This window comes from Rattus norvegicus, chromosome 16 (genome assembly GCF_021556685.1).
Source record: "Rattus norvegicus strain SHRSP/BbbUtx chromosome 16, alternate assembly SHRSP_T2T, whole genome shotgun sequence".
NCBI lineage: Eukaryota > Metazoa > Chordata > Mammalia > Rodentia > Muridae > Rattus > Rattus norvegicus.
Genome location: NC_141549.1, coordinates 8926817 through 8952645, shown reverse-complemented (window position 1 = coordinate 8952645; position 25829 = coordinate 8926817). Strand labels below are relative to the sequence as shown.

The window sequence follows — 25829 nt, the reverse complement described above, 5'->3', positions numbered from 1 at the left end:
CCTGCTGAGTGACCTCCCTCCGCACCCCAACCTCACAGCTCGCAGAGCCTGCATTTGCGTGACACTGCCTCTCACGACTGATCTCACCCCTTTTCATCTTTGCAACACAACCTGAGCCTCCACAATACAAACCGCCCTCTCACTGCCAGGGGGCACAAGGGGACTGTGTATTCCCATTTTCTATCTACATCAGGATCTTTCAACCTCCTGCCTCGGCCACCTTCTGGGCTAGATAATTCTTTGTTAGGACCTGTATGTTGAAGGATATTCAGCCTATCTCTAGTCTAAAATGACAACTAAAATGTATCAGTTGTGGTAACCACAATTGTCTCAGGATTCACCAAATGTCCCACAAGAGGCAGCATCATGCTCTTTGAGACCCTCTGGCTCTGCTGCTCCACAATGTCCGCTCGACTACTCAGGTCTGCTATAGATTGGACTCTCCAAGTTTATGTGTGGAATGTCCTACAAAGGCTAGTGTGAGGGTCCCCAGCTCATGGAGTTTTGGGGGAATGATGGGATCTACAGGAAGTGGAGCCTATGCAGTTGGGTTATTGGGCTGTACCCTTGAATGGGATATTGGGTCTCTCTGTCTCCTTGTCTCTCTGTCTCTGTCTGTCTTTCTGTGTGTGTCTCTCCATCCCAGTTGTCAGGAGCAGACAAGCTTCACTTTGCCACACACTCCCCACCATAAAGTTTGCTTCACTACAGCCCCATAGACAGTGGAATCAAATGATCACTGACCGACACCCCTGATGCTAGGAGCCAAAACAAAATTTCCCGTCTTAAAGTCCGTTTTCTCTGGCATGTTGTCAGTGCAGGAGGCACACGGTCCCTCTTCCTGGTGTGTGAAAACATACACAAGAGCCTGTTCTTTCCTTTCCAGCCTCTGTCCTCTGCAGCCTCTGTCTTTTCCATTGCACCATGACCTCTGAGGATACCCCGCTGTCTCCTCATCTGTCTATATCCCCTCATGGAGCTCCCTGCCAAGGCTCTAATAAACCTCTATAACCCCGTACAGCTCCGGGACCTTCACAGCCTCCCTATCCCACCCTGGAATAGCCTGCTTTGGCATGTCCTATCTGGGCTGCATGAGGCCTCCTCATGGACTTGACTGGAAGAAAAGGAGGTTGGTGTTGGCTCCCAGATTTCTCTGCCGGGTCATCACAGGATGATTCCATCCCTCAGTGAAGACCTCAGGTCATGCCAGGGAATCCTTGTACCCACTCTCCCTTGAGTTGAATAGCTTTTCCTCCCCACTCCACTATGACTTTGGAAAGATGGGTAGCTACACTCCACATCAGGATCCTCACCTCTAACTTCCTAATAACATGCCCACATCATTATTAAAGTCTCTTCAAATGACTCTATTTTCTGCCAGTACCCCAACTAACTGACATTTCCTTGGGATTTTTGTACTACAAGTCAGTCTCTCTGTCTCTGTCTCTGTCTGTCTCTGTCTCTCGGTCTCTCTGTCTCTCTGTCTCTCTCTCCCATCCTCACTCTCATATTTCTTTTATTATTAATTCTGTGTATGCCTGTGTCTCTGTGTGAATATGTACATGTGAGTACAGGTGCCAGTAGAGGTCAAAAGACGGATCAGATGCCCTGGAGCTGGAGTTACGGGAAGCTGTGAGCTACTGGACACAGGTGCTAAGAACCAAATTCAGGCCCTCTGCAAAACAGAGCATGATCTTACCGACTGAGCCGCCTCTCTGGCCCTGCATCTTTTTGACCACAGGCAAGACAGTCTCTGTCTGATACCTCTGCATGCAAAGCTATAAATTCAGCAGACAAATCTCAAGGAGATTGGAAGGGGCCCTTTTCAGCCCCTCAAACTTCATATCACCTCCCAGAATGTACTCAAAGAAACCATTAGCCAGCATACAAGTAAAGTTTCTTGTTCAGCTCACCGAGGGGCGTGCTGAAAAGCCATACCGACTCAAGGTCAGATAGAAAATAAATATGAGTACACCCTGTCGATTGCCTTCTATAGGCTCCAAGCCCAGATGCAGTTGTAAATTCCAGAATATTCTCTGTGGACCTAGCCTTCAAAGAGACAAGGCTTGTCTCTGCAGGCATTCCAAGTTGTACTCCCCGCCCCCCATGCCCCCAGCTCTGAGCACCTGGAAAGCAAGGCCTTCGATGGGTTTTCCATTCACTGCCAAGATAATGTCACCAGCTGCAATGGCTCCGTGTTCTTCAGCTGGCTGTCCAGGAAAGAGCCTCTTAATCCTTACAAGGTCACTCTTCACGTGGATGTGGTTTCCTCTCTCCATCTGCACGAAGCTGAATCCCAAACCACTGCTATTCTTCTTCAGTTTGACTTCGAACTTAGGACCTGTTAACATGAGCGTTCATGGAGACAGACCCTTCAGTGTGTTGCAACTGGCCAGCCCCGACCTGTGAGTCATCGTGGAGATGAATATTTCATGTGCTATCTTTGATGATGGAGTCCAGTGCACACACATTACAGGTCAGCGCTGCCCACAGATAGAATCTAAGTTGTAAACAGAAACCATAAAGTTCCTTTCAAATCTTTCAAGTACCTATGTGCTTTAAAAATGAAAGGAAACAGGTAAGGTTAAATTATGTACCATATTTTAGTCAATACAGATGTTCCTCGGTTTACAGGGGGATAACATCCTGGAGAATCCTATGCAAGGTGGAAAGGCTGTGTTGAGAATGCATTGAATGGACCTAACCTTCCCAACATCCTAGCTTAGCAACACAGCCCACTGCAGTTTCCCCTGGCAACTGTGTTACTAAGCCACATCCCACCACCACTTCCCAGGATCTCAATGAGAGACTCCAGCTCAAAGCACGGTCTTTTTTTGAAGAGTGTGACTTTCACACCCTCAGTATGCTATGTTAGACTGTTGGGATGTCTACATTACTACCACATCGATGTGGAATCAACAGAAAAGATGATCGAGCCTGTCTTCGTTCTTCTTACTGAGTATCTCTTTGCACTCCTGTGCATTCTACCCATTTGGATTGCCACATTTCAAGTGTTCGACAGCCAGGCGCACGTGACAACTGACATACTACATGTTTAAATATAAACAACTAAATTTGTAAGTAAGGATGGGGCTTTAGACACACACCATCTGCTTCCAGCACCAAGTAAAACTTGTCACATCCAGATTCCGATGTAGGATCTCAATGGTGTTTTATTACTTGCAGCACGAAATTTTACTAAATGGATCATGGGGACAGCGACACTGTACTCCGGAGAATGCTCTAACTGCCTTTTTGCTTAGCCATGTACACGGACCATAAACCAGTCACTTCCGGATTCCAGAGATGGACACAGCCTTGGGCATCTAGAGTCTGGTAGCCAAAGGGTAACCAAAAGGAGCCTCTGGTCTTCTCCTGGTTTATCTTCTAACTTAGAAGGTAGCCAGTGAGCAAAGTGGCAGAGCCTTGGCTTGTGACTTTTCACTGGAACAAGAATTAAAACAGCTGAAGCCAAGGATGAGGTCCATGGCACAGGCATATCCCGTCTGCCATTGCCAACCCCGGCCTCTGCTGCTCAGTGTTGGGCTCATTGTTCAAATGCACCATTCGAGTGCACGGAAGAGGTAAGGGGGAAACAGGCAGAACTGATTTAAGGATGATGGCACCACCATGCATCCCTCCTGTAACAGAGCCATAAAACTCCCTAAGGGGAGGGTGGGATGTGGCTAAGCGCCAACCCATGATGCTCCATGGAAACAGGCCTTTCATAGCAGGAAACAAAACGACATAGATGTACAACCCATTAAGAGATGCAATATGGGGGCTGGGGATTTAGCTCAGTGGTAGAGCACTTACCTAGGAAGCGCAAGGCCCTGGGTTCGGTCCCCAGCTCCGAAAAAAAAAAAAAAAAAAAAGAGATGCAATATGTCCCTCTAGGCTAGTCATTGCTGCTTTGCCCTTTTAAAAGATGCTACTAATAAGGCTAGGTTCCTGGTGGCCTTGTCTCCCTGTTTGCCTAATCAGTCCTAGGACGGCTTTGTTACATGTGCCTGGCTGGAACGTGCAATCAATTGTATCTGAAAATTCCTGACCCTTCATGCCAACTTCATCCCTAAACGTTTATGTGCAAACATTAATATTCGGGCAGGTGATCGGGAAACTGCACAAGGCATGGGAGCAGAACTCTTGGTGGTAGTCATTTTTGATGAAGATCACAACTCACACTGCCAGCATATTGTTTTAGCCAGAGGAAGCCTCCCTGCCTTTCCCCTTTGACGTGACAATTCCAAAGCAGTATCGGACGATATGACAACGGTAACACTCCACTCTCTCCTCTTACCGTCTGTCACTGAGACACGGCTCGCAGGTCTTCCAGGCTTGGCCGTTACCAGGGAAACAGCCATGTGCACCTCTCCCATCCTGTCATCAGCAGAAGGACACTGTGGTGCAGCCCTGGGGCCTCTTCTCTCTAAGACCAGCTGTGCCACCTAGAAGGATGAGGGGACAAACTCAGTTTACACTTCGCATGGCAACGGCAGGTGCTTCTTCAGTTTCTGGTGCCTCCAATGAGTTGCTTCATTTCATTCTCAAATCCAAATCTCCAGTCTAGCTCTTTCTGGGACGCAGATCGGCAGATGCAATTGTAAACAGTGTCGTTGAAGGTAATGTGTGTTCTTGTGTCAGCACACTCAGTAGCAAGCTTGCCTTCCCCCTCCCTCCATCCCTCGATCCTCCCCCCCTCATTCTGCTTAAAATACCCTTCCTCTTGTATACGCTCCTCAAGAACATGAGGTCATCCCCCTATTAGCCTCTCAGGGACAAAACTTGGGGTCATCCATCTCTTCCCCATTCTGCATCCATGATCATTTGGTTTAAAGCTTGTGAATTCTCCAGCAACAGCTAATTCTTTCAGAGCTTCTCCACCCTATCTCCACTGCAAGGGGCAGGACAGTAAGCTCTCACCTGGCTTGCTGACCCATTTCCATTTCTTTGGTTCACTTCCAATTTAGCTACTAACAGACTGCTCTAAGACACAACGTTGAACTCACGATGACCGGCTAAAAGCCCCCAGTATCTCCAATCGCCTGAACCCTCAAAGCATGGAATGGCATCTCAGGCCCAGGCTGATCAACCCTCCTCCATTTTTTTCTCTGGTTTGATTTCTTATCCTTCCTCACAGCACCTGCTCTCACTGTCCAAAATGGTTCAGAAGGCAGTGACTGGGCCTCAGCATGGATCTTATTAGAAACGCCAAGCTTCCGTTTGGGGACTTTGACCCTGACTCCATCTTCCTGCTGCAGTTGTCATCTAGCACGAGGCCCGTGACCCCACACTGGTGACTCCTACTTGCCACTGTGACAGTATCCAGATGCATTTTCTCTAACCATGTGTGCAATAAACAGACAGTGCTGATTAATCATGCGTCCTTCTCGGGAAATGAGGAGAGACTTCACCTGGACCTGACAGTTGGGTAAAAGAAGACCCTTGGAATCTTTCCTCTCCCTGTTAACTCTTCCATCACTAAGAGAAAGTGTGGAAATATGAGGCTCAGGATCCTGGAACAAATAAAGAGCTCCTGTGTGAGGCAGAGGACAGAGCCCTGTGGGCATCACATAGATTGGGAGTGCAACGGACACCTCTAGCTCTTGGTGTACAGAAACCCAGAACAAACCAGCTCAGGTCCCGATGGGTGGTGTAAGCTTGGAGTGACAGACAGTAACACGGGGCCACCGTGGGCAAAGTGTGAAAGGGACGGGGCCAGAGTGCAGGTGTATGCCCTGTTCAAGGGGCTGGCAGAGGTAGGAGTACAGCCAGTGCCAGCCTGCAGAAGCCTCTGTTCTCCCTCAGTTCTGTTCTGCTGTCTGAGGCCTAAGTCAGAGCAAACGACTGTACGCTTTCCAGAGCTATTTAAAGGGTGTGAGGTTTTCAACTTTAGAAACATCTGTCTGCTACCTCCTGAGTTTCACATTCTCACAGAAAAGCAGCGTTGTTAAAATGAAGAGTGAAAAGGGGCGGGGGGGGGGGGGTAGACTAAAAAATCCCACTCTGTTTCTTGGCTACCTCACTCCTACCTGGAGGTAACTATAACTTCCGAGGTTGTGTTAGAAAGCCCTGGATGTAAGCGAAGGTCCCTAGTAACAGTGTACTCACCTGCCCAGGACCCTTGAGACACTGCACTGCCTGCTTGTGAGTAAGGCCACACAGACTCACTCCATCCACCTGCAGTAGTCGGTCACCTGGGAAAGGAATACAGCCATGTTCCCTGTCCCCCAGGGACGCTAGAACTCCTGTAAGACTCCTGCCTGGAGGTCAGGAAGCAGAGCTGCCAGGTGCCCCTGGGCTCAGCAAGAGCCTACGTGAGCCTCAGTATTAGCTGCCCCTCTGATCGCCCTGTGCCTGTTCCTGGGGCGCACGACAGAGCAAGGACATGAAAGCTTGTCTATTATTGGCTCACAGTGTGGCCAGGCCAGGCCTCAATGCCTTTTTCTTTCTTCCTGTTTTCCTGTGAAACTATGAAAAAAAAAACATTTTCAACTTGCTCAGGGATAGAATTTGTATCTCTAGGATGTTTCCTATTTGAAAAAAGAAAGAAAGAATAAAAAAGGTCAGGAAGACAATAGTTGGTGTTGGAAATCCTGGAATTCAAGAGGAAATAAATAATATCTTTTGGTTTAATTAGGGCACTTTTGGAGGAAAATAAAAGTCACCGATTTCCTTCAGAACAATGAGAAATGAGCCAGGGTAGAGAGAAAGCTCATGGTGTCCCTGGGTCAAACTGGGGTCAACAAAGTCTGTCTCCTAGGGGAGAGTAGACAGAAAGCTCACAATGTCCCCCAGACAAAATGGAGTCACCCATGCCAGTGCTGTTTCCTAGGGAAGGGTACATGAAAAGCTCACAGCTCATGTTGTCCCCCATGCTAAAGTGGGTCACCAACAACAGCCCCATCGTCCTAAGGGATACTCTCTCCAAGCAGCTTCTCATAAAACTTTTACCTGGTTTTGTTATGAGCGTTAGTTAGACCAGTGCCATCTATCAGGAGGGTGAGGCAGGTGAAATACCCCTTTTCTCAGGCAAAGAAACCAACCCTGGAGACAGAAGTTTCTAGGGCTGAGATGAGCAAGGCCTGAGCTGATCCTCTCAACCAGAGTCCCAAACCACAGAAAATACAACGTCCAGCATGAAGTGTCCCTCACCTTGCAGGATCTGTCCTTCCTTGGCAGCTGGGCCTCCAGGAATGATAGATTTCACATAGATTCCTCCATGAGGTACACTTGTATTAATGCCACCCTACAAAATACAAAGCAATACTCAACCCATCCATCCCCTCTTGGGTGCCTCCCACCTCCCTCACAGGGCAACCCATCTCTTCCAACTGTGGTCTATCCCACTCCAAGAGCCTTTAGCATTTGCCCAAACTCTTCCCCAGGGAGTGAGAAGATCAAGCTTACACAGACCATAACAACACAGGCTGAGTGACAAAATCAAGCTCCAGGTGGCACAGGGCAGGTGCTCTGTAGCCAGCCCTGAGGACTCAGGACTTGTGTTCTTCTGTTTAGCACACCTGGTATGTTTGCATGTTTGTTTGTGGATACAAAATCAGGAATAAAAATAAGTTTAAACAACTAATTATCTTGAAACTTTGTTTTGGAGACGGGGGTCTTTCTATATAGCCCCAGGTCCTCTCCTATAGGGTGACGGGCACGTGCACCATGGCTGGCTCTGCTTTTATTAACTTGACAATGGAGCATGAACCTGCAAGTTAAAATTTTGCTTTACTTAGCTAGACGTACACACGGGCAGGTATTTTATCAATGTTATTTTTCATTCTCGTTCATTCTCTTACTCCTTCCCTGCCTCTACTTCCCTCTACCTCACTGCTAATAGCACAGTAACAAGGAATGTATGCTCATAAACCTCTCTCTACTTTCCTCCACACGTGGATGATCATATAGAATTGAAAATGGACAGCCAACCCAGTCGACTGAATGGCTCTGCTTCAGTCTGGATCTTGACCATCCCTCAAAGGCCTACTGCTAAATCTTAGCTCCTGGCCTGGTGCTATTAGAAGGCAGTAGAGCCTGTAAGAGGTGGAGCATCATGGGAAATCTTTACATCACCAGTGAGCACTTGAAGAGCATTATGAGACCCCATTCTTCCTCTTTCCTTTACTTCCTGGTCACGAGGGAGTGGCTTTATCTACACCATCCTTCTACCATGATAAGCTACCGCAGTCCCAAAGTGGTGGAGCCTGCCATTCATGAATTGATACCTCTAAAACTGCAGGCCATAATAAAACCGCCTCACTTCGTAATTTGTTTATATTTCTGGTGCTTGTTATAGAGGTGGAAAGCTAATTAATGAGTGGCACTATGGGCTAATGCAAGTCTAGGCAACAGATTCAAGACTCCTCAGAAACTACATCTCTAGCAATGCTAACACAAACCTTTAGATGGCCAACAACCAGGAAAGGGCCTCTGATCCACCCACAGTCTGGCTGCGGCTGTGACCTCACACCCTACCTAGCCTTCCTTGCTAGACCTCAGGCTTTTCGCCCTCTACCTATCCAGTCTCAGTTGGCTTAGAAAAGTGAACTGAACTTTCACGTGAACAATGCAGTTCTGCCTTCTCAGAGAAGCAGATTTAAATTCATTTCACTCTCTTTAGTGGTCTTTGTGTCTTATCAACAAACACAGACCAATAAAACTGTGCCCAATAGAATAGAAGCCCATGGCCAGTTTTCTGGCTGTCTTCCCCTCAAGCACCCGGTGGAAACCTTTCCATGTGGGCGGAGCTAGTGCTGACTCCCCTGTCTTAGGGCCATCAGCTTGGTTTCAGTGCTTGTGTGGCAGAGTGCATGCGACCTTTGCTCGGTTGATCGGTTTTCATTCTTTTCAATGCACTTGCCACTGTTAGTAACACAGCATCCAACGCCTTCCCATGCACAGCCTTACTTAATGGGATCCACGCTTCTGTGTCTGTGGCCCATGGGTGTGCACACTTTCTTCATTACAGTGGATACTGCCAGCTTGCATTTCAATGTGAATGTGCATGTGATTATCCACATTCCCACCAGCTCGGTGCGACAGTACCCTTTCTGTCTCACAGCTATATTTGGCCAAGCTGACAGTTATAAATTCTAAAGTTTCCCTTTAACTTGCTTGTGTACTCCAGTAGCTTTTCGTGGGTTTGAACGTCTTTTATTTGTTCAGCAGACATTTGGACTTAAGTGATACATTTCAAATAATTATTTTTGAAATGAGAATTCTTCAAAGAAAATTAGTGTTTTTACGAGTCAAAAGAAATCACCAATCTCCTCTTGGCATATGCAGCCGCATATATCTGAATAATCTAAATTTTAGCAAGTTTTTTAGATGAGAAAGTACTGTGTTTGGTGTCATGTGATAGGATGGTTTTATCAAGCCAAGAATAAATTGACCATACTTAGTCCCAGCTTGTTTTGTCTCTATGGACTCATGAGCCTTACTTCCTGGTGTTAAAAACCTGCTGGAGGTTCAGTAGTCCTAGCTGTAGACACGCAAGGGAAACAAAGCATGCTGTCCCTTCGCTTATCTCTTGAGTTACATGTGAGATTTTTCCAATGCCTTTGACACTGCCTTAAGTGCTAGGAAATTCCATTCTGTTTCTTTGACTCCAACGTGTCACCACTGAACTCCAGCACCGTACCACGGTCTTAAATGGGTCATAGTCAGTGTTCACTAACACGATCAGTGTCTTCCAAACCAGGACCTCTGAATTTGTGTACACCACTTTTGTGGACACCATTTCTCATGCCCTTGGGTGGCTAGTTACATAGGGAATGGCCCTTCTTAGACATCTACCAGGTAGAGCTCAAAAGCCATGTGCAAAGGGTCAGACGTGGTGAAGACCTCAAAGGTGGAGCTTTGTCCTGAGCCCTTGAACACAAGTTTATTTCAACCCTGCTCAGAATGGTAGTGAGTTACCCACTCACCCCGGATTTCCATCCACAAAGTTACCTTACTGTCCAAGCTTGAGCTTGGAGCCAGACTAATCCACCCAGTTCCTCTCACATTAGCCCCTTCTACTGCTGTTCTTCCTTAGAACCTGTCCAAAGCACAACCTCGAGTTCCTCTGAGTCCCACAGAACTCTTTGAATTCTAATTACCCACAAAAATCTCAGTTTAACCCTCACATACAATGTGCACTTAAGGACAGTGAGCACACTGTCAGACTGAAATGCCACCCAAGGCTCTGGATGGCCGCCATTTTATTGCTTTCCCAGTAGCCTAGGAAGTCTCACAGTGACGCTGAATCCAAGCGTTCCATCTTCTTTAACCAGCTCCACGAAGTAGATTTCACCAGCATCCAGAGGGGATGGAGGACAAGAACCAGCGCCCTGCTACAAGGAAACAAATGGAAAAACGGAGCCATGAGACACCTGCTCTACGTCTGCGATGCTTAGCTCTCACACGGTACTAAAGGCTAGCAGCCTTGCACCCAGAAACAGCATGAGCCTAGACAGATGTCTCCAGCCTCTTCAATTCCTTTCCACGGGACCTTGTGTGACTCTCTCAGGGGGTCTTCCCTCCATTCCTAACCCACAGAACTGGACTCTAATAGTGCCTCCTAACTGTGACTATGAATGGGCCAGCACATGGCAGGGGATGAATTAATGTGGGTTCCTCCTGTCTGCACTTCCTTTGCGAACTTTCATGTCCGAACTGAAGCTGTTCAGGTGCTCCCCGGATCATTCAACACACAATGCCAGCCCAGTGCAGCATGCAGCCTACCAGTCACAGAGCAACTTCTTGAAGCAAAAGCAATCCTCAGGAGGATCTCCCACCATTCCTGGCAACACTGGTCATGCTACGGCTGGGTTTTCAGTAGTTGAAGGCTTTATGAAGAAGATCATACCACGCACCGGGCAATTTCTTTGGTACTTGTGACAGTAACTATGTAAGATTTGTTCATCCATTCCACTATGCACAAGACATTTGTTGAGCACCTATTATGTCTAGGATGATGCATCTATGCATCATCCATCACACATCTGATGTTTGAGCATCTCCTCTGAAAATCCTTAAGTTTAGTTACTACCAATACAACACTAAGAGATAAAACTTGCACAGGGATTAGGTCTTGAAGGCACAAGCCTCGTGAATCACAGTAACCTTCCTCAGATGTGGTTCCTCGACCTGGGACTTCCCAGTCACCAAACCATGATCCAAATAAACCATTGTTTGTAATTCACTCATTTTGCTATGGCAACAGGAAGGGGGTTGAGGACGTGGCAGTCCTAGGCAAGTTGCTGGAGTCCATGAGAAGAGCCACCTGCCAATGTTGAATATTGTCTAAGGCGCTTGAGGTGTTCAGCAAGGAGATTCCCAATCAGATAGCTGATAAGTGTTGTGATAATAAGTTCATGTGGGTGTGATAAAGGGGGTATCATCGCATGGATGCAGCTAGTATGGAGAAGAACTGAAATGTGAAGCCAGGTGTGGCTGAAACATAAGCCCAGATGGGCACATCTGGATTCCAACACAATATGCGGAGCTGGGTGATAGAAAATGTCCCCTTGCTGTCCCTGTCGCCCGGCCACAGAGCTGAACACGTGATCCAGAAGAGCCTGGCTGGTATAGTCCTATAGTTGTTCAGGTCCCCATCGACTACCCTTAAAAGCAGCTTGCAGGTTCCCCACTACAAACACAGAGCCTTCTCTGCTGTTTCCCACCAAAGGGAGCGTTCTAACAAGCAGCCTGAGAACACAGTTTCTGTGCTGGGGTCCAACTCTATAGATTCCAGTCTCAGATCTGCCACTAACTCCCTGGATGCTTTAGCACAAATTTGTCCTCCTTGTGCCCAGGTAAGACAGTAAGGGGGTATGTGGGGTGACTGTTATAGCTACCTCACAGAACTGTCATCTAGCTTTCATGAGATCACTTATATAAGGTGCCCAGGACAGGTGGACACCCAGGCGGGTGAATCTTGTCATCGTCATTATTCTCCACTGACTCTCTACATTCAGCTTTTATTGGTTTGATTGATTGACTGATTGGTTGATTTTGTCTAAGGCAAATTCTCACTATGTGATCCAGCCGAGACTTGAACTTGCTGTGTAGATCAAGCTGGCCTCATATTTGTGGCGATCTTTTGGCTCAGCCTTCCAAATGTTAATATTATGGGAATGAGCCCTCCAAGTCCAGCTACATCCAGCTCATCCTGCCTGAGCCATCTAAATGAGCATCACGGCCAACTGAGAAGACTCTGGCAAGAACAGAGACCTACTGGAGGCCAGACCTTGATGCTTGGGTTCAGAACCTGCTACATATAGTCAATGCACTCAGCACGCAGACACTCCTGAGTTTAAGGCGCCTGTAAAGAGCCTGAGTGGACAGGTCACTGGCCTCCTCTGGTCCTCCTAACCCAAAGCCTATCACTGAAACCAAGGATTTTCCCTGAGTGAGATATAAGGTCCTCGTGTGAGGAATACTTCCTCTGTGCCCAGAGGAAGCTGCATCTTTAGCTCCAAAGACTAAGGGTTGGGGACACAGAGAACTGCCTCACTAAATGCCGTCCAGTTGGCTCCTGCTTTCTACCTAGTCACATTTCTCCACTCTTCTCCATTTACACCAAACTTCCTATAGACCACACTTGCATTTAACTGTGCCTTTGGGTCTTCATTTTCTCACAAAATCTTCTATAAAGCATGTATATGCTCCTCTCTTGTCACTATGTCTTTGTTACAAGGACCCTGCCCAGTAAATGGGGAGAAAAGATTCCTTCTACATATTGGTACAGCATGCTTCTCTGGATTGTGAGTGTGAGAACTGTCTGTTGTGTTCTTTGCTGTGTTAGCATTTCACCAGAGCCCAGTGCATAGGCAGTGGTTGGCAACCGTTTGTGAAATGAAAGAATCCGTGTATGGTTGAAAGAACTGAGTCCAGAGGAAGCAGTGGGCCCCACCTGGATTGGAAACAATATGTCCTATGGATAAGCATGGCTAGTCCTCCCCTGGTGGCAGTTCACAAGATGCCAAACCACTGGGATGCTTTGGCTTAGTAATAGGCTCAAGCACAACTTCCCCCAATCCACATCAAAGTAACGGATCCAAACATCTGACCAATGCTGAGCACAGGATCCATCTTGGAGGTTCTTGTGGACAGACATCATCCTTCTACTTCCACAAGAGAAATATGGGAGACACAAACAACTTAACTGTTTAAACCAGAATCCCCCAAAGAGCAAGAAAGTATAAGCACGCATAGTTTGGGCTAGGAAGGAGCGTTCATACCAGACCTCTTCGAAACGTCCTGGCAGTTTTTAGAGAAAACATCTGAGCACCTAAGGTAGAAGCAGCAGTTGCTGAAGCTGCTCTGAGCCTGGAGTTGAGAGGGACAAATGGCTGGTGGAAACCAGGAAGTCATTCTGCAGTGTGCTGAGAAGTGCTCTGCTCGTCACTGAAGGGATGACTACCTGTGCCAGCACAGGGCCAGTGACATGCTTATTCCATTGGGGAATAGTAAGCATGAAATTGAGTTTCCAGCTCAAGGACCCATTAGAAGTCAAGACTACAAGACAGCCAGTGGTCCACGCCTTGTCCTCAGTGCCAATCAATCCCCTCATGTTGTCGTGATCAGAAACAGCTCTAATAAATGAGTAAGGACACTAAGGGCTCTAGGCTGAGCCCTGACATCCATGTCAGTAACTCTACTTCCTCCCATGCTGCCAGCTTATAGCTGTTTGACGTCACACATCAATAACACGGGGACCAGGACATGGGAGCACCACTGCACGCCACATCCTAGTCCTTTTCTTCCAGAGTCTGGGATGTAGACCAAGAAGAAAAGTGTCTACTAGAGGGGAGGGTGCGGCCCATGCCTGGGTGGTGAGCTCTGCACCTGAACCGTTTCTGGTCCTCTGGCATTTCTGTCCTGGTCCTGTGTGTGTGCTGACTGTTGCCCCCGGCACCTGTTGCTCAGGATGTCTGTACAGAATGTGCCAGAACTTGCCGTGCTGTTCTTATCTTCACTGGGGATGTCCCCACAAACACCTACAAAAGTCAAGCCAAGAAGTTAATGTTTGGAGAGGCTGGAAGATTGCTCGCATCCTACACGAGACACAGACGTTTCCTTGAGTGACACTGTGACAGTGAACGTTGACAGCTGTGGAGGACGCTGTGAGTTTAGCATTTCAGAGAGAATGTCGTATCTAGAGTAGAGAAAGGGAAGGTTCTAGATGTGATTGGAAACAAGTAGAAGTCACTCGTGTGGCCCAGTTATGAAAACATGGGAGCAGGGGGCTCCTGTTGTTTGTGTGATTGGGACAGGACAGGGAGGAGGGAGGAGAAGAAAAGAGAAAGGGAAAGAGGAGAAGGGAGAGGAGGGGAAGGAGAGGGAGGGGAGGGTGATGAGTTCTTTCTATCTTCACAGCAGGCTACCAGGAAACTGTCATCTCAGTTTAATTAGAATCAGATTAGTTAATTAATTAAATTGAACAGATGAACTACTTTGTCACAAATCCCATGTTCAATATGTGGGGCTTCTCTTAACCCTGATCTTTGACTAAACATGTAGTATTATTAAGGGTGTACTTGGTGGCACCTGGCTATTGGCACCTCTAAGTGAAGGCTGGCCATGAATCCTTTCTTCCTCCAACTGGCACAGAATAAATCAAAAAGCGTGAGATGTGGATAAGTAAGTAGACCCTGGAGTAAGGTAATCAACATAGCTGGCCTTTGATTTCTTCATATCAAAATATGTCAGTAGCGTAATATTGCAGGATTGGTGAAACAGATTATTCTTAGACTGAAGATTCTGTGTGTATATATAAAGGCGTGTGTGTATATCAGCAATTGTACTTAATGTGCTCATATTAATAGCTCAACAGGTGTGTATTGGAGAAAGGCAAGCATAACAGAGTTCCTTGAGACCTGGAGGTGGGAACACATGTGTGGATTGACTATTGTGACACAGCTGACTAGCGCCCAGGGAATTAAGTGCCTATGCTCAATTATCGGATCAGTTTGATGTAATAAATTTGGTCTTGAGTGTTCCAAATCTGAGACTCTGTGGTATCGAGTGAGTGGGGAGGATAGAAGTTCAGTCTCTTAGGCCATGGTCCTGATTATTTTCCCCACATAGTTCACGGTCACTATCCGTGGGGCAGTATTGCAAACATCCGTCCACTTTCTTCCATGCCCTCATTAAGCAGGAGATGGGACTTGAGACCTGAAAAGCCACACTATCCAACTGTGCCCCCTGTACCAGAAGTATAAGCTAGGAGCGGTGGTGGTTAATGGTGATTAGCAGCTTGATAGGATCTATAATCAGTTAAGAGACGTATCAGGTCAGTGAGGGCATTTCCAGGAAGCCTCTCCTCAGAGTGGGCAGCACCTTCTGACCTTGCGAGAAGCACAGCTCTCTTGCTGGATCTTCTGTTGTTTCTGGATATCTATCCTTAGCAGTGTGGTCCGAAGACCAGCAGCTTCCCAAGAATCTTTGAGGCTCTCAGTGCCACATGGGACAGCTAGGGCATCCAGCCTTGTGCATGAAGCAGCTACTGTCCTCAGCTCTCCAGAGCAGGCACCCACTACTGTGCTACCCATCCTGCACCATTTAAGTCAGTTTTTTGAAAAATAAAAAAAAAATCCCCTTCTGTAATATATATGTGTGTGTGTGTGTGTGTGTGTGTGTGTGTGTGTGTGTGTGTGTGTGTGTATTCATTCTTTTGGTTCCATTCCTCTAGGGAAATCTGACCTTTTACAGTTGATTATAGCTCAGATAGCAATAACTGTTCATAGCTGCTCGTGATAGCTGTTAGCTGCTGGCTCCTAATGCCCAGTCTGGAGCAGCTGCCGTAACAGAAGGCCACCACTGAATGTCTTTCTCCGGCAATGGGTCAGCTCAGGAGAAGCAGCTATTGTAGCAGAGTCATGTTCCCCACAAGGAACTGGGCCACCAAACAGAGATGGCACTGAACTCCCAGACAGTGAATGCACCTGTTGTCTGGAACTGCAAAACTGTGCCCTGTCAGAGTGCCCTAGATTTTGGATAACAATTTCCAACATCTTCCCTTCGGTCCATGGAGACTGGAGGGGAACATCAATGAATTGGCTGGAATACCCAGACCTAGCCACATATCGAGAAAGGAGTTTAGGATATCATTTGCCTTGTGATGTTTGGCAGTCATTGTTTTTACTTTAAAAGTTGTATTTAAAGCTATTGGGATTGTTGCCGGGAGAATCACTAGATTTATGGAGGAGTTAGCCACAAGTGACTTGTAGAAAATACTGTCGTATAGTCATTTTACCATTCTCTGTTGCAGCAAGCCACTCCACCACAGAGTGCTAATGCCATTGGCACCCAGCACCTCTTGTATATAGTTATTGCAAATACTGTTCTGAAATGCATAACTTCAAAATTACCTTTTTTAAAGTAAATAATTGTTTGAAATCTATTTTGTAAAGATAAAACGTACAATAGAATTTCTGGAGTACAGATTAAACTATTTGCACTAACACACGTGATGTGCATGATTTAATAAAATAACTTTAATCTCCAAAAAAAAAAAAAACAATTTCCAACATCTTGACCACTATAGTAGGCTGTCCTTGGACCTCACTGAATTGTGATTTACCCATCTGGTTCATTTCCTGACAACATAGAAAGTGAACTGAGTGCCCTCAAGGTGGAGAATGTGGAGGGAAATGCCAAAATTACTGACCTGCCTCAGAAAGAGGTGTTGGGGCTATAACATCCCAGAGAGACAGTAGCCTTGAGGTCAGCATGATGGGAGTGCTGGAGCTGGCCCCCAGGCATTGTGAAAGACCCTAGTGACACTACCTGCAGTGAGGGTAAGAGACAGCTACTTGGTGACAGCCTGTGCAAGGGTGAAACTGGATTTCCAAGAGCAGCTGTGATGCCTGCATTTAGAGATGAGCCTGAGTTTGCAGGCCACCTCACGTAAGTTACACAATCACCAACCCAAAAAGCATCAGTAGTAACCAGAGTGAAGGGGAAGCCTCCAATGTGCGGTCCTTAGTGACCAGCCTCCCTCCATTCCTTCTTTCAAGAACCCCACCAAAATGCCCCAAGTAAACACAGTATTATTCTTTGGCCTACGCACTTGTTGCTTAGCTGTTGTTCTTAAAGTCAGAAGATGAAGAAAACAACCTTTTTCAACTAGGAATTTAGGAGCTGAACTGTGGCTACACCGTAAGAATACTGTGCCTGCGGTGCAGAAGCAGCCTGGGGACAGGTTTATTCTCTTTTCCAGATATCTATGCAACTGCTCCACCTGAGCTCAGCTTTAGAAATCTTGGACTTGAGTGTCGATAAGAATTCCTTCCCTGAGGATGTCGGGGAGGTGAGGTGAGAGGGAGGAACTGGGAGGAGAGGAGGGAGGTAAGGCTACGAAGCTATGATTGGGATGTAAAGCAAATAAATTAATTAAAAAAGAATTTCCTTAATTGTGAAGTGTCGAGAAACTGGCAATTTCTTATCAAAGGAGAAGAAGGGGGAGGAGGAGGAGGAGGAGGAAGAGGAGGAGGAGGAGGAGGAAGAGGAGGAGGAGGAAGAGGAAGAGGAGGAGGAGGAGGAGGAAGAGGAGGAGGAGAGGAATTTCCTCCCTATCATGCGAGGCTGGGCAGAAACACAAACACAATGATGAGTATATCCAGCCATAAAAATGAAGAGGTTGGGGTTGGGGATTTAGCTCAGTGGTAGAGCGCTTGCCTAGGAAGCACAAGGCCCTGGGTTTGGTCCCCAGCTCCAAAAAAAAGAACCAAAAAAAAAAAAAAATGAAGAGGTTGCTGCCTTTCGGGGAGACAGGCAATCGTGGGACCACGCTCGCCCCTGCCACTGCAGAGCCTACTGATTCATGCCACTGTGTTGCCCGCTTACAAGCCATGGCCATGCATGCGGAGAGCGACACAGAAAAACTACATAGAGCTTTGCATGCTGTGCTCAAGGTGATAACAGGGGAGACGGATCCATTGTCCAAAGTAAGATGAAACGAACCTTTTGGCTGAGAAATGATTAATTCTATGTCGTCAGGAGAATTCTGGATCATTTTAACAGCCATGTTGAATGTGAAGCCTTCCATGCTGATATGATTCAAGGCTAGTATCTTCCCTCCTGGAGAGAGAGCGGGGTAGCGGGGGGGGGGGGTGGAGAGAGCTCAATGACCCCATCGAGGAAACCAGAAAAGTGGTACCTTAAAACGTCTCAGGCAATTTAACTCAGGGTGTACCTGGTTTGATCTTTTTAGCTCTTTCTGCTGGTCCCCCAGGTATAAGGGAAGATATGAAAATGCCAGTCTTTGATTGCTCTTTGTCTTCTCCCTCATAAATGACAAAACCTGTAATCAAGATGGCATTTAAGGATAAGATGAGAATGACTCTGTGGCTCACACAGCTACACAGTGCTGATAACTTCACCTCAGTGGGACGCCAGCGGAAAGCAGACTGTGCCCTCCACCATCCACAGCTAAGGTTAGAACTGCAGCCCACCAGCACAGGCTGGCTTTGTGACAGGAGTCTGGGTAGCCTGCACCCATCTGTGCGTTGTATGTGCTTCGCATGCATGCAGGTTCACATGTATGTGTGTGCACGTGCATGTAGAGCTCAGAGTTTTATGTCAGATGTCTTCCTGGATTCCTCTCCGCTTTATCGCTTCATACATTCTTTCACACGTGTTTATGGGTATTTGCACGTGTGTCTGTGTACCACGTGCGCAATGCCTGTGGAGGCCAGAAGAGGTATCAGATCCCCCGAGACTGGAGTGACGGTTGTGAGGCGTCATCTGGGTTTCAGCCCTTCCACTTTATTTATTGAAGCAGTCTCTCAGAGAATGTGAAGCCCACTGATTCAGTCTAAATAGACAGCTTGCTGGTGGAAACCCTGCCTCCGTTTCCCGAGTACCAGGATTGCAAGCACAGCACCACATACACCCAACTTTTTTATGTGGGTACTGGGGATCTGAGCTCTGGCTTCACATGAGCATGGCAAGCATTTTATCAACTGAGCCATCGCCCCAGTCCTAGGGAAGATGATTCCTAACCAAACACTCTGTTTCGATATCTTTTTTCTTACACAGCCTAAGGGTTTGAAATTGTGATTATTAATTGAAGACGAGAAAAATCACCTACACCTCTACATTCCTAAGAACCTACTTAAACTGCAGAAAGGTCGGTACAAGATTTGTCTGTGTATGTGTGGTGGGCGTGTAATTCTGTGCTTAGACACACATCAGTGCTTGCAAAGAATCCTTCTTCCCAAAAGTCTTAGAGGTTTCCTGGGGCATTAGAGGACAGGAAAAATGGAAAGAATTGTTGAAAAATTCAAGATAGGAGAGAAGTGTCTGGGTGGAGAGTGAAAAACTCAAAGGAAAGAATGGTATCGTTCTCCCTCTGCGGAGAAGAGCCTGGGCCTCACCCTGACGGAGCCCCCTTACCAAAGCCAAGAAGTGGATCTCGCTTCAGCATCACGCACATGATGTCGCCGTTGGGTTCGTCCATAAAGCCCTTCCTCTTGCTCTTCTGTGACCCTGAGGCAGAATCAAAGCAGCATATCTAGGTTTTCCTGCCCAAAGAGTTGGAAACTAAGAAAAATGCACACACAAAGAAGAGAGAGCAGCTCATAGAAAATCTTCTGTCAACCTGGGAACAGATCACTGAGCGCATATTCCACTGGACCACAGCTGGTCCACTGTCAGTCAAGATTTTACTATAAGAGTAGAGACCACGGCAGAGTGGTCAATGATGTCCATTTTCTGTATGATTTACCATAAATCTCCCCCCATTCTACCCTGGTGCTAGAGATGGTGCTTGGCCATATATATACACATAATGTTCCTCCTTCAGAGCAATGTCCTCTCTGCAAAGGTCAATAACTCCATGATAATCAGAGACAGCACGAGACCTGGAGGTGAGAGTGTGACTAATGTCTCAGCAAAATGGTAAATGCTGAGACACCTTCGGGCAGCCTTTAAGGCTGTGGAAAATAACTCTAAAAACATGAATTCAAAAAGATATCATTTCTCAACTATGCCAAATTTAAGGATGCAATATGAATTGTATAAGGAGTTTCACGGATCTGAAGTAACAGAGGCGGCTGCACTGGAAGCCACCTTGTCAGGAAGATAATAAGGAAGGTGATAAAGAGACTTAAGAGACTGGTGATTGCATGGCAAGATCCTACCCACCTAATGTTTTTTTTTTTTATGCTTACAAAGGCAGGCAGATTCCCAAATTCAATGTCAGCCTGGGACAGGGGGAGTTTAGGTCCAGGCCTAAGAGTAGTTAGAACAGTAATTTCAGGGTAGCTTATCATCTGTGCTTAACCAAGACAGTCAGGTCTCTGAATTCTTTGGCAATGTGTTTTTTTAAAAAATATGTTTGCTGTCTCTTTCTGAGAATCAAAACTATCACCTTCTAGATTCATGGGCCAGTCAAGGTCAGATGTTGCCTGAGAGGTCTTCTCAAATCCAAGGAGTTTTAAAAATAACTTTCAAAGTGACATGATTGTGAACTTTCTTTGCAAACCGAAGTGGTGTTTTGCAAAGAAGTGCAGGTGTGAGACTCCCTTCCCTGCACCTGGCCAGGGTTCAGTCCGCACCTGCACACGTGCTGTGACCAGCTGTCCCAAAGAGAGTATGAGTTGGCCTCTGGTTCAAACCGATGCTGTGCAGCTGCTCTCCGCCAGTGTACGGGCTGAGGGAAAAGACCGAAAGGTAAGACCGGTGCTCCTGGAAGAACTTCTTGGCCATTTGTTGGTGTGGCCTGGAGAAGGCAGCTTTGTCGCCAGAAATTCAGCAGATTCCCTCAACCAACTCCCCAACACTAGATGCTGGTCTAGTGAAGGGGACAACAGAAGTAGGGATGGTGTTAGGGCCTCTGTCCCAGAGCGCTCATTATACTCACCCAGACTTCACATGAACCTTCGCTCTACACCTTAATTTGCATATGCAGCTGCTCTAGAACCCCATTTCCTCAACCATAAAAGAAGAATGATCTTCCGACTTCCTAGGCTCATGAAGGTCTCCAAACCCAAGCTGAAGCTAGACAGCTATGCTGGCTTACCTATGTTTTATTGTTCACTCTTGCTTTCAGCTAAAGGTCTCTAGAAGAGCCAGGTAACCCCACACATGTTGTGTTCTTTGACTGCAGGCTCAACCAGATTAGTTGGATGCCCCCCGCCCTGACACATAGGGAGTTTCTATGCAGGCATTCAACTGGCTACTTGTGCAGTGGCATGGTCTAGGTGTATTTTGTTCCCCAAGGGCTCAAGGGTTCAACTGTTGAAAGTTTGGTTATCTGGGAGGTGCTAGGTCACTGGCAATTCCTTCTTGGAAGGGATTAATTAGTTCTTATGGGATCCAAGATGGTTGTTCTGAAAGAGCAAGGGGCTTCCTGGCCCTGTCTTTCCACTGAGTCTCTCTGACCTCCACAGAGACATCTGCCATTAGACAAAGCAGCTAGGGCTGACAGTGGGAGTGGAGGGAGCAGCAGAACCAGCACCACGCTGTTTGGATTCTCCATTCTCAACTATGTGAGCTATCTGAACCCTTCTCTCCTTTAAGGTACCCTTCTAGGGCCTTTGTTTATATAAAACAACAGAAAACAGACTGGTGCCTATAATATTCCCTTAAGCAAAGCCTGTTCTGCATAGTACACTGATAATGAATCAAGTGGCCCAGGGCCACCTCAAACACACCCAGAAAGATGCAGAGTGCAGAAGGTAAGAACCGACACCAATGAGCTAGGGAATAGCAGGCCTCCAGCACAGCCAACCACCAGAGCAGTGCCATTTAGCCTGCCCCTTACCACACTGGTTACACACCTGGACAGCAGCAGGGGATGCCCGTGCAGTCAGTTGTCCATGGACCCTCTCTGGGTCCTCAGATTTGGGAGGTGGAGCTTGTCGTGGGAGCAGAGGCAGACCAAAGTAATTCTTTCTAAGCTGGGAGGAGCCTCATTCTGTAACTACTCCCTTGCATCTGGCCTTGCAGTTAATGCAACCCAAATTGACTAAAACTCATTAGGGGTCAAGCCCTGAACCAGCAAGGAGCCAAGTGTGTATGAGCCAGATGTGGGCCAGCCCTATGGGAGTTTGGGGGGCATCAGCCTTCCAAGACCCAAGTGCCCAAGGAGAGACATTAGCAGTCGAACAGGCTCAAGAGAAGGAAAGACACCGCACCCAAGGAGGACCTGCGAAGGGCATGGGAATGTAGTGTCTCTTGGTGTCCTTTTAAGAACAGCAAGGGCTTATCTGGCCTGGGTTTCTATGGCTCATGTGACCTGGGCCACCCAAGGAACCGTCTCTCAATTGTTCAAAATCCACTTACTGTTGACTGCAGAAAGACAAATGGTATATGAGGCAGTTATTACATGAGGAGTGACACTCATAGACAGAAAGTAGTGTGTGCTAAGGGCTGGGTTAGGGTTAGGCGTGGGTGGGAGGTAGTTTCTACATGGGCAGATGAGGAGCCCCAGGATGGTGAGGCCCAACAATGTAAATGTATCCAAGGCCAGAGCCTTAGAAACAACAAAGTAGAAGGTATAAAACGGTTATGATGATACATTTTATGCCTTGTGTGTTTTACCTCGAGTTTTTTTTTTCTTTCTGAAAATGCCAACCTCTCAAAATTCATTTCCTGAAAACTTCCACATTCTGTCTCCAGAGCTGAAGATACAACTGGCACAGTGCTATTCTTGGGAGTCTCTGAGCTTAGAGCAGACGGAGGAGAGCACGTGCTTGTCAGGACCACACAGGCGGGGAGAGGCTGTCCTAAAGGGAGCCAGTGCAGCAGGGGAGGAGCCAGCCCTTGGCCAGGCAGTCAGGAAAAGGCTCCAGAGGAGTGACCAGAGGGAAGTGGCCAGCACCCCTGTACTCAGAAGCTCTGCATAAATGACTTCTATGAATGGCAGTGGTGATGAGGGTTCCCCTTAGGCTGCTTGCTGTTCCCACTCTAACTCTAGCCAGCATGCCTCAGATACCAAGCCATCAGAAAGACCTACGCTTTCCCACATGATCTCGCCTGGTCATTTCTGCATACTCTTGAGCACCAGGACAAGTACCATGTCTGTGCTGCAAATACCAAATCCATAGCACCCACCCAGGACATAGCATCATAGTGGATGCTGAAGAAACTACTCCAGTTAGACTGACGGGACAAGGGACAATCTACTTCTAAGGACCTGCTTCTACCTGTCACCACGCTTCCAGTATATGAAACTTTTTGGAAGACACTTTATATCTAAACATTAGCAGAGGCCTTTAGAGGAACGAGATAGCCGAACCGCACTTCCTTCCTCTTGCTATCCTTTCTCTCCCACCCAGCAGAAATGGCTTCTTTCACCACATACTCCTGCCATGGCATGCAATGGGTCCCAAATCAGTGGAGCCAGATGACAATGGATTGAAACTGTGAGTCAGTATTCACCTTACCTCTTTCTGAGTTTATTACTTGCAGTGTTTTGTTACAGCAAAACTGGCCTTCTTCTGCATTTTCTTTCTTTTTTTTCCTTTACATTTTAAATTACAGTGTGCGTGCGTGTGTGTGTGTGTGTGTGTGTGTGTGTGTGTGTGTGTGTGTGTGTGCACTCACGCACATACACTACAGTGTGGGTAAAGGTCAGCAGGCAGCAGATGACCTTCAGGGGTTGTGAGGTTTGGCAGCAGGCACCTCCGGCTGCTGACTCCTCCCAGCCCTGCTTCTGCCTGTAAACAATGAAGTGCTAGAAAATGCTCTAAACCAATGGGTGATGGGTAAAAGATGGCCACAGATCCACTGACACGCATTGAGATGGGGCCCATTTCTATTCCTTTTGAAGCTGTATGAACTCAGAAATGATGGTAGACGTGAGGAGGTGCTGGCTCTGGTATGACCGCTGGCAAGCTCTTCCAGGTCCCTAGAGCTCAGAGCAGCAGTGCAGACCCTCACTGGAGTATGGGAAGGGCTGAGGCTGCAAAGGAGGAAGAGGGTCTCAGCACGGAGTACCCCAGCCACCTCCACACAGAAGGCACCTTTTGATGACCATCACACCCTCGATAGCACACAAAGCCACAAAGCGAAGTTCTGCCTTCTTTTCTAACCCACAAAGCTGGGAGGCCAACTGCCAGCCTGCACCTCTCTTCTTGGGGCGCTTTGTCATGGAGACTCAGAATGAGGTTTGTTTGCATCCTCCATATTGACTGACATTTGTACTGCATAGGGAGATGCGTTTGCACCAGCAGAATTGGGGCAAGAATTCCCAAAGCATTACTTTAAGGTGTCTGCGTATATGTGTGTATTTCAGTTCAAATGAATCATCTGTTCCCTCCTGCTGAAGGAGATGTGGAACTCATCTCCCCCCAAAGCGGATCCTTCCACCCCCTCAGCAGTAAGCAGCCTAGAAATCTGTGCTATTTACGTAATTGACTTGTAAGCGTGATCCAAGTTCTAGGCTATTTTTAAATGTATGGATCATTGTTTGACAATGGAACATTGCATTAGGAACTCTCTGCATTCACATTCGAATTTGAGTGACAAGCCTGGAGAGTAGCAGCAGGTCAAGGTGGCAAGTACGATCTCCAGGACTGGTGGCTGTGTTTGTATCCTAGCCCCTGAGTTTCCCCTTCTGGAAAATGGGGAAAAAACAATACAAACTTGGCAGCTCTGTGTCGGTTAAGTCAGCTGGGGAACAGGTGCTCAGAGCAGTACCCGGCTTATGAGAGCCCCTGGCTTATGATAGCCCCTGATTTATGATAGCCCCTGGCTTATGATAGCCCATGGCTTATGATAGCCCCTGGCTTATGATAGCCCCTGGCTTATGATAGCCCATGGCTTATGATAGCCCCTGGCTTATGATAGCCCCTGGCTTATGATAGCCCATGGCTTATGATAGCCCCTGGCTTATGATAGCCCACAGCTTGTGACAGCCCCTGGCTTATGATAGCCCCTGGCTTGTGATAGCCCCTGGCTTGTGATAGCCCCTGGCTTATGATAGCCCACAGCTTGTGACAGCCCCTGGCTTATGATAGCCCCTGGCTTGTGATAGCCCCTGGCTTGTGATAGCCCCTGATTTATGATAGCCCCTGGCTTATGATAGCCCCTGGCTTATGATAGCCCACAGCTTGTGATAGCCCACGGCTTGTGATAGCCCCTGATTTATGATAGCCCATGGCTTATGATAGCCCCTGGCTTATGATAGCCCACAGCTTGTGATAGCCCATGGCTTATGATAGCCCATAGCTTATGATAGCCCCTGGCTTACGATAGCCCATGGCTTATGATAGCCTCTGGCTTATGATAGCCCTGGCTTATGCTAGCCCACAGCTTGTGATAGCCCATGGCTTACAATAGCCCCTGGCTTGTGATAGCCCATGGCTTATGATAGCCCCTGGCTTATGATAGCCCAGCAATGATTACTGGCATTTGCTAATTTTTCCTTCTTCGACTTGCTGTCACCACCCAGTTCTCTCTCTACCAGAAGACTACGGGAGTGACATCTGACCCTATGGCAGTCAACTTAACCATAGTGGTCTCCGGTCCATCTCTGAATCACATTAACAGCGACCCAGTGAACACACATGTTCTTAGGCATTGAAGTCCACAGACTAAAGCCTCTGGTACAGGTGGTCCAGTGTACCACATGCCTGGTCTTCTGGGCTCTGAAGAAAGATGAAGCCTACCTGCTTCTGTTTCTCCCCATCTCGGGCTCCTTGCTACCTTGCATGTTCTCCATAGCTGTGCCCAGTTGGCCTCCTGTGGCATTCTGCAGCCTGGGTACGCACAACTCATTTTCCGAGCAGGACAGTTTCTGAATCCAAGTGAGAGGGTTGGCCTGTGTCTGGTGTGCAGAATTCAAACTGGCTATTTGTGCAAACTTATCCTGACCTGAATTGGGG

At 47.3% G+C, this 25829-nt stretch overlaps 1 protein-coding gene across 3 annotated transcripts in view; it reads right to left on the bottom strand.

Moving 5' to 3' along the window:
* Positions 1–25829, bottom strand: part of Frmpd2 (FERM and PDZ domain containing 2) — a 119788-nt gene that overhangs the window by 21124 nt on the left and 72835 nt on the right. For 2 of the 3 annotated variants that reach the window (XR_015639518.1, NM_001432848.1), the window contains 11 exon segments: positions 25614–25818; positions 20556–20650; positions 19393–19485; positions 18191–18298; positions 17959–18075; positions 13840–13991; positions 10242–10340; positions 7156–7249; positions 6112–6197; positions 4301–4448; positions 2127–2341 (listed from right to left, as the gene is read on the bottom strand). Coding sequence is in view for 2 of the 3 variants with exons in the window: in NM_001432848.1 (NP_001419777.1) it covers positions 2127–2341; positions 4301–4448; positions 6112–6197; positions 7156–7249; positions 10242–10340; positions 13840–13991; positions 17959–18075; positions 18191–18298; positions 19393–19485; positions 20556–20650; positions 25614–25818 (1412 nt within the window). In the remaining variant the exon portion in view is untranslated. 3 annotated transcript variants of the gene reach the window in all.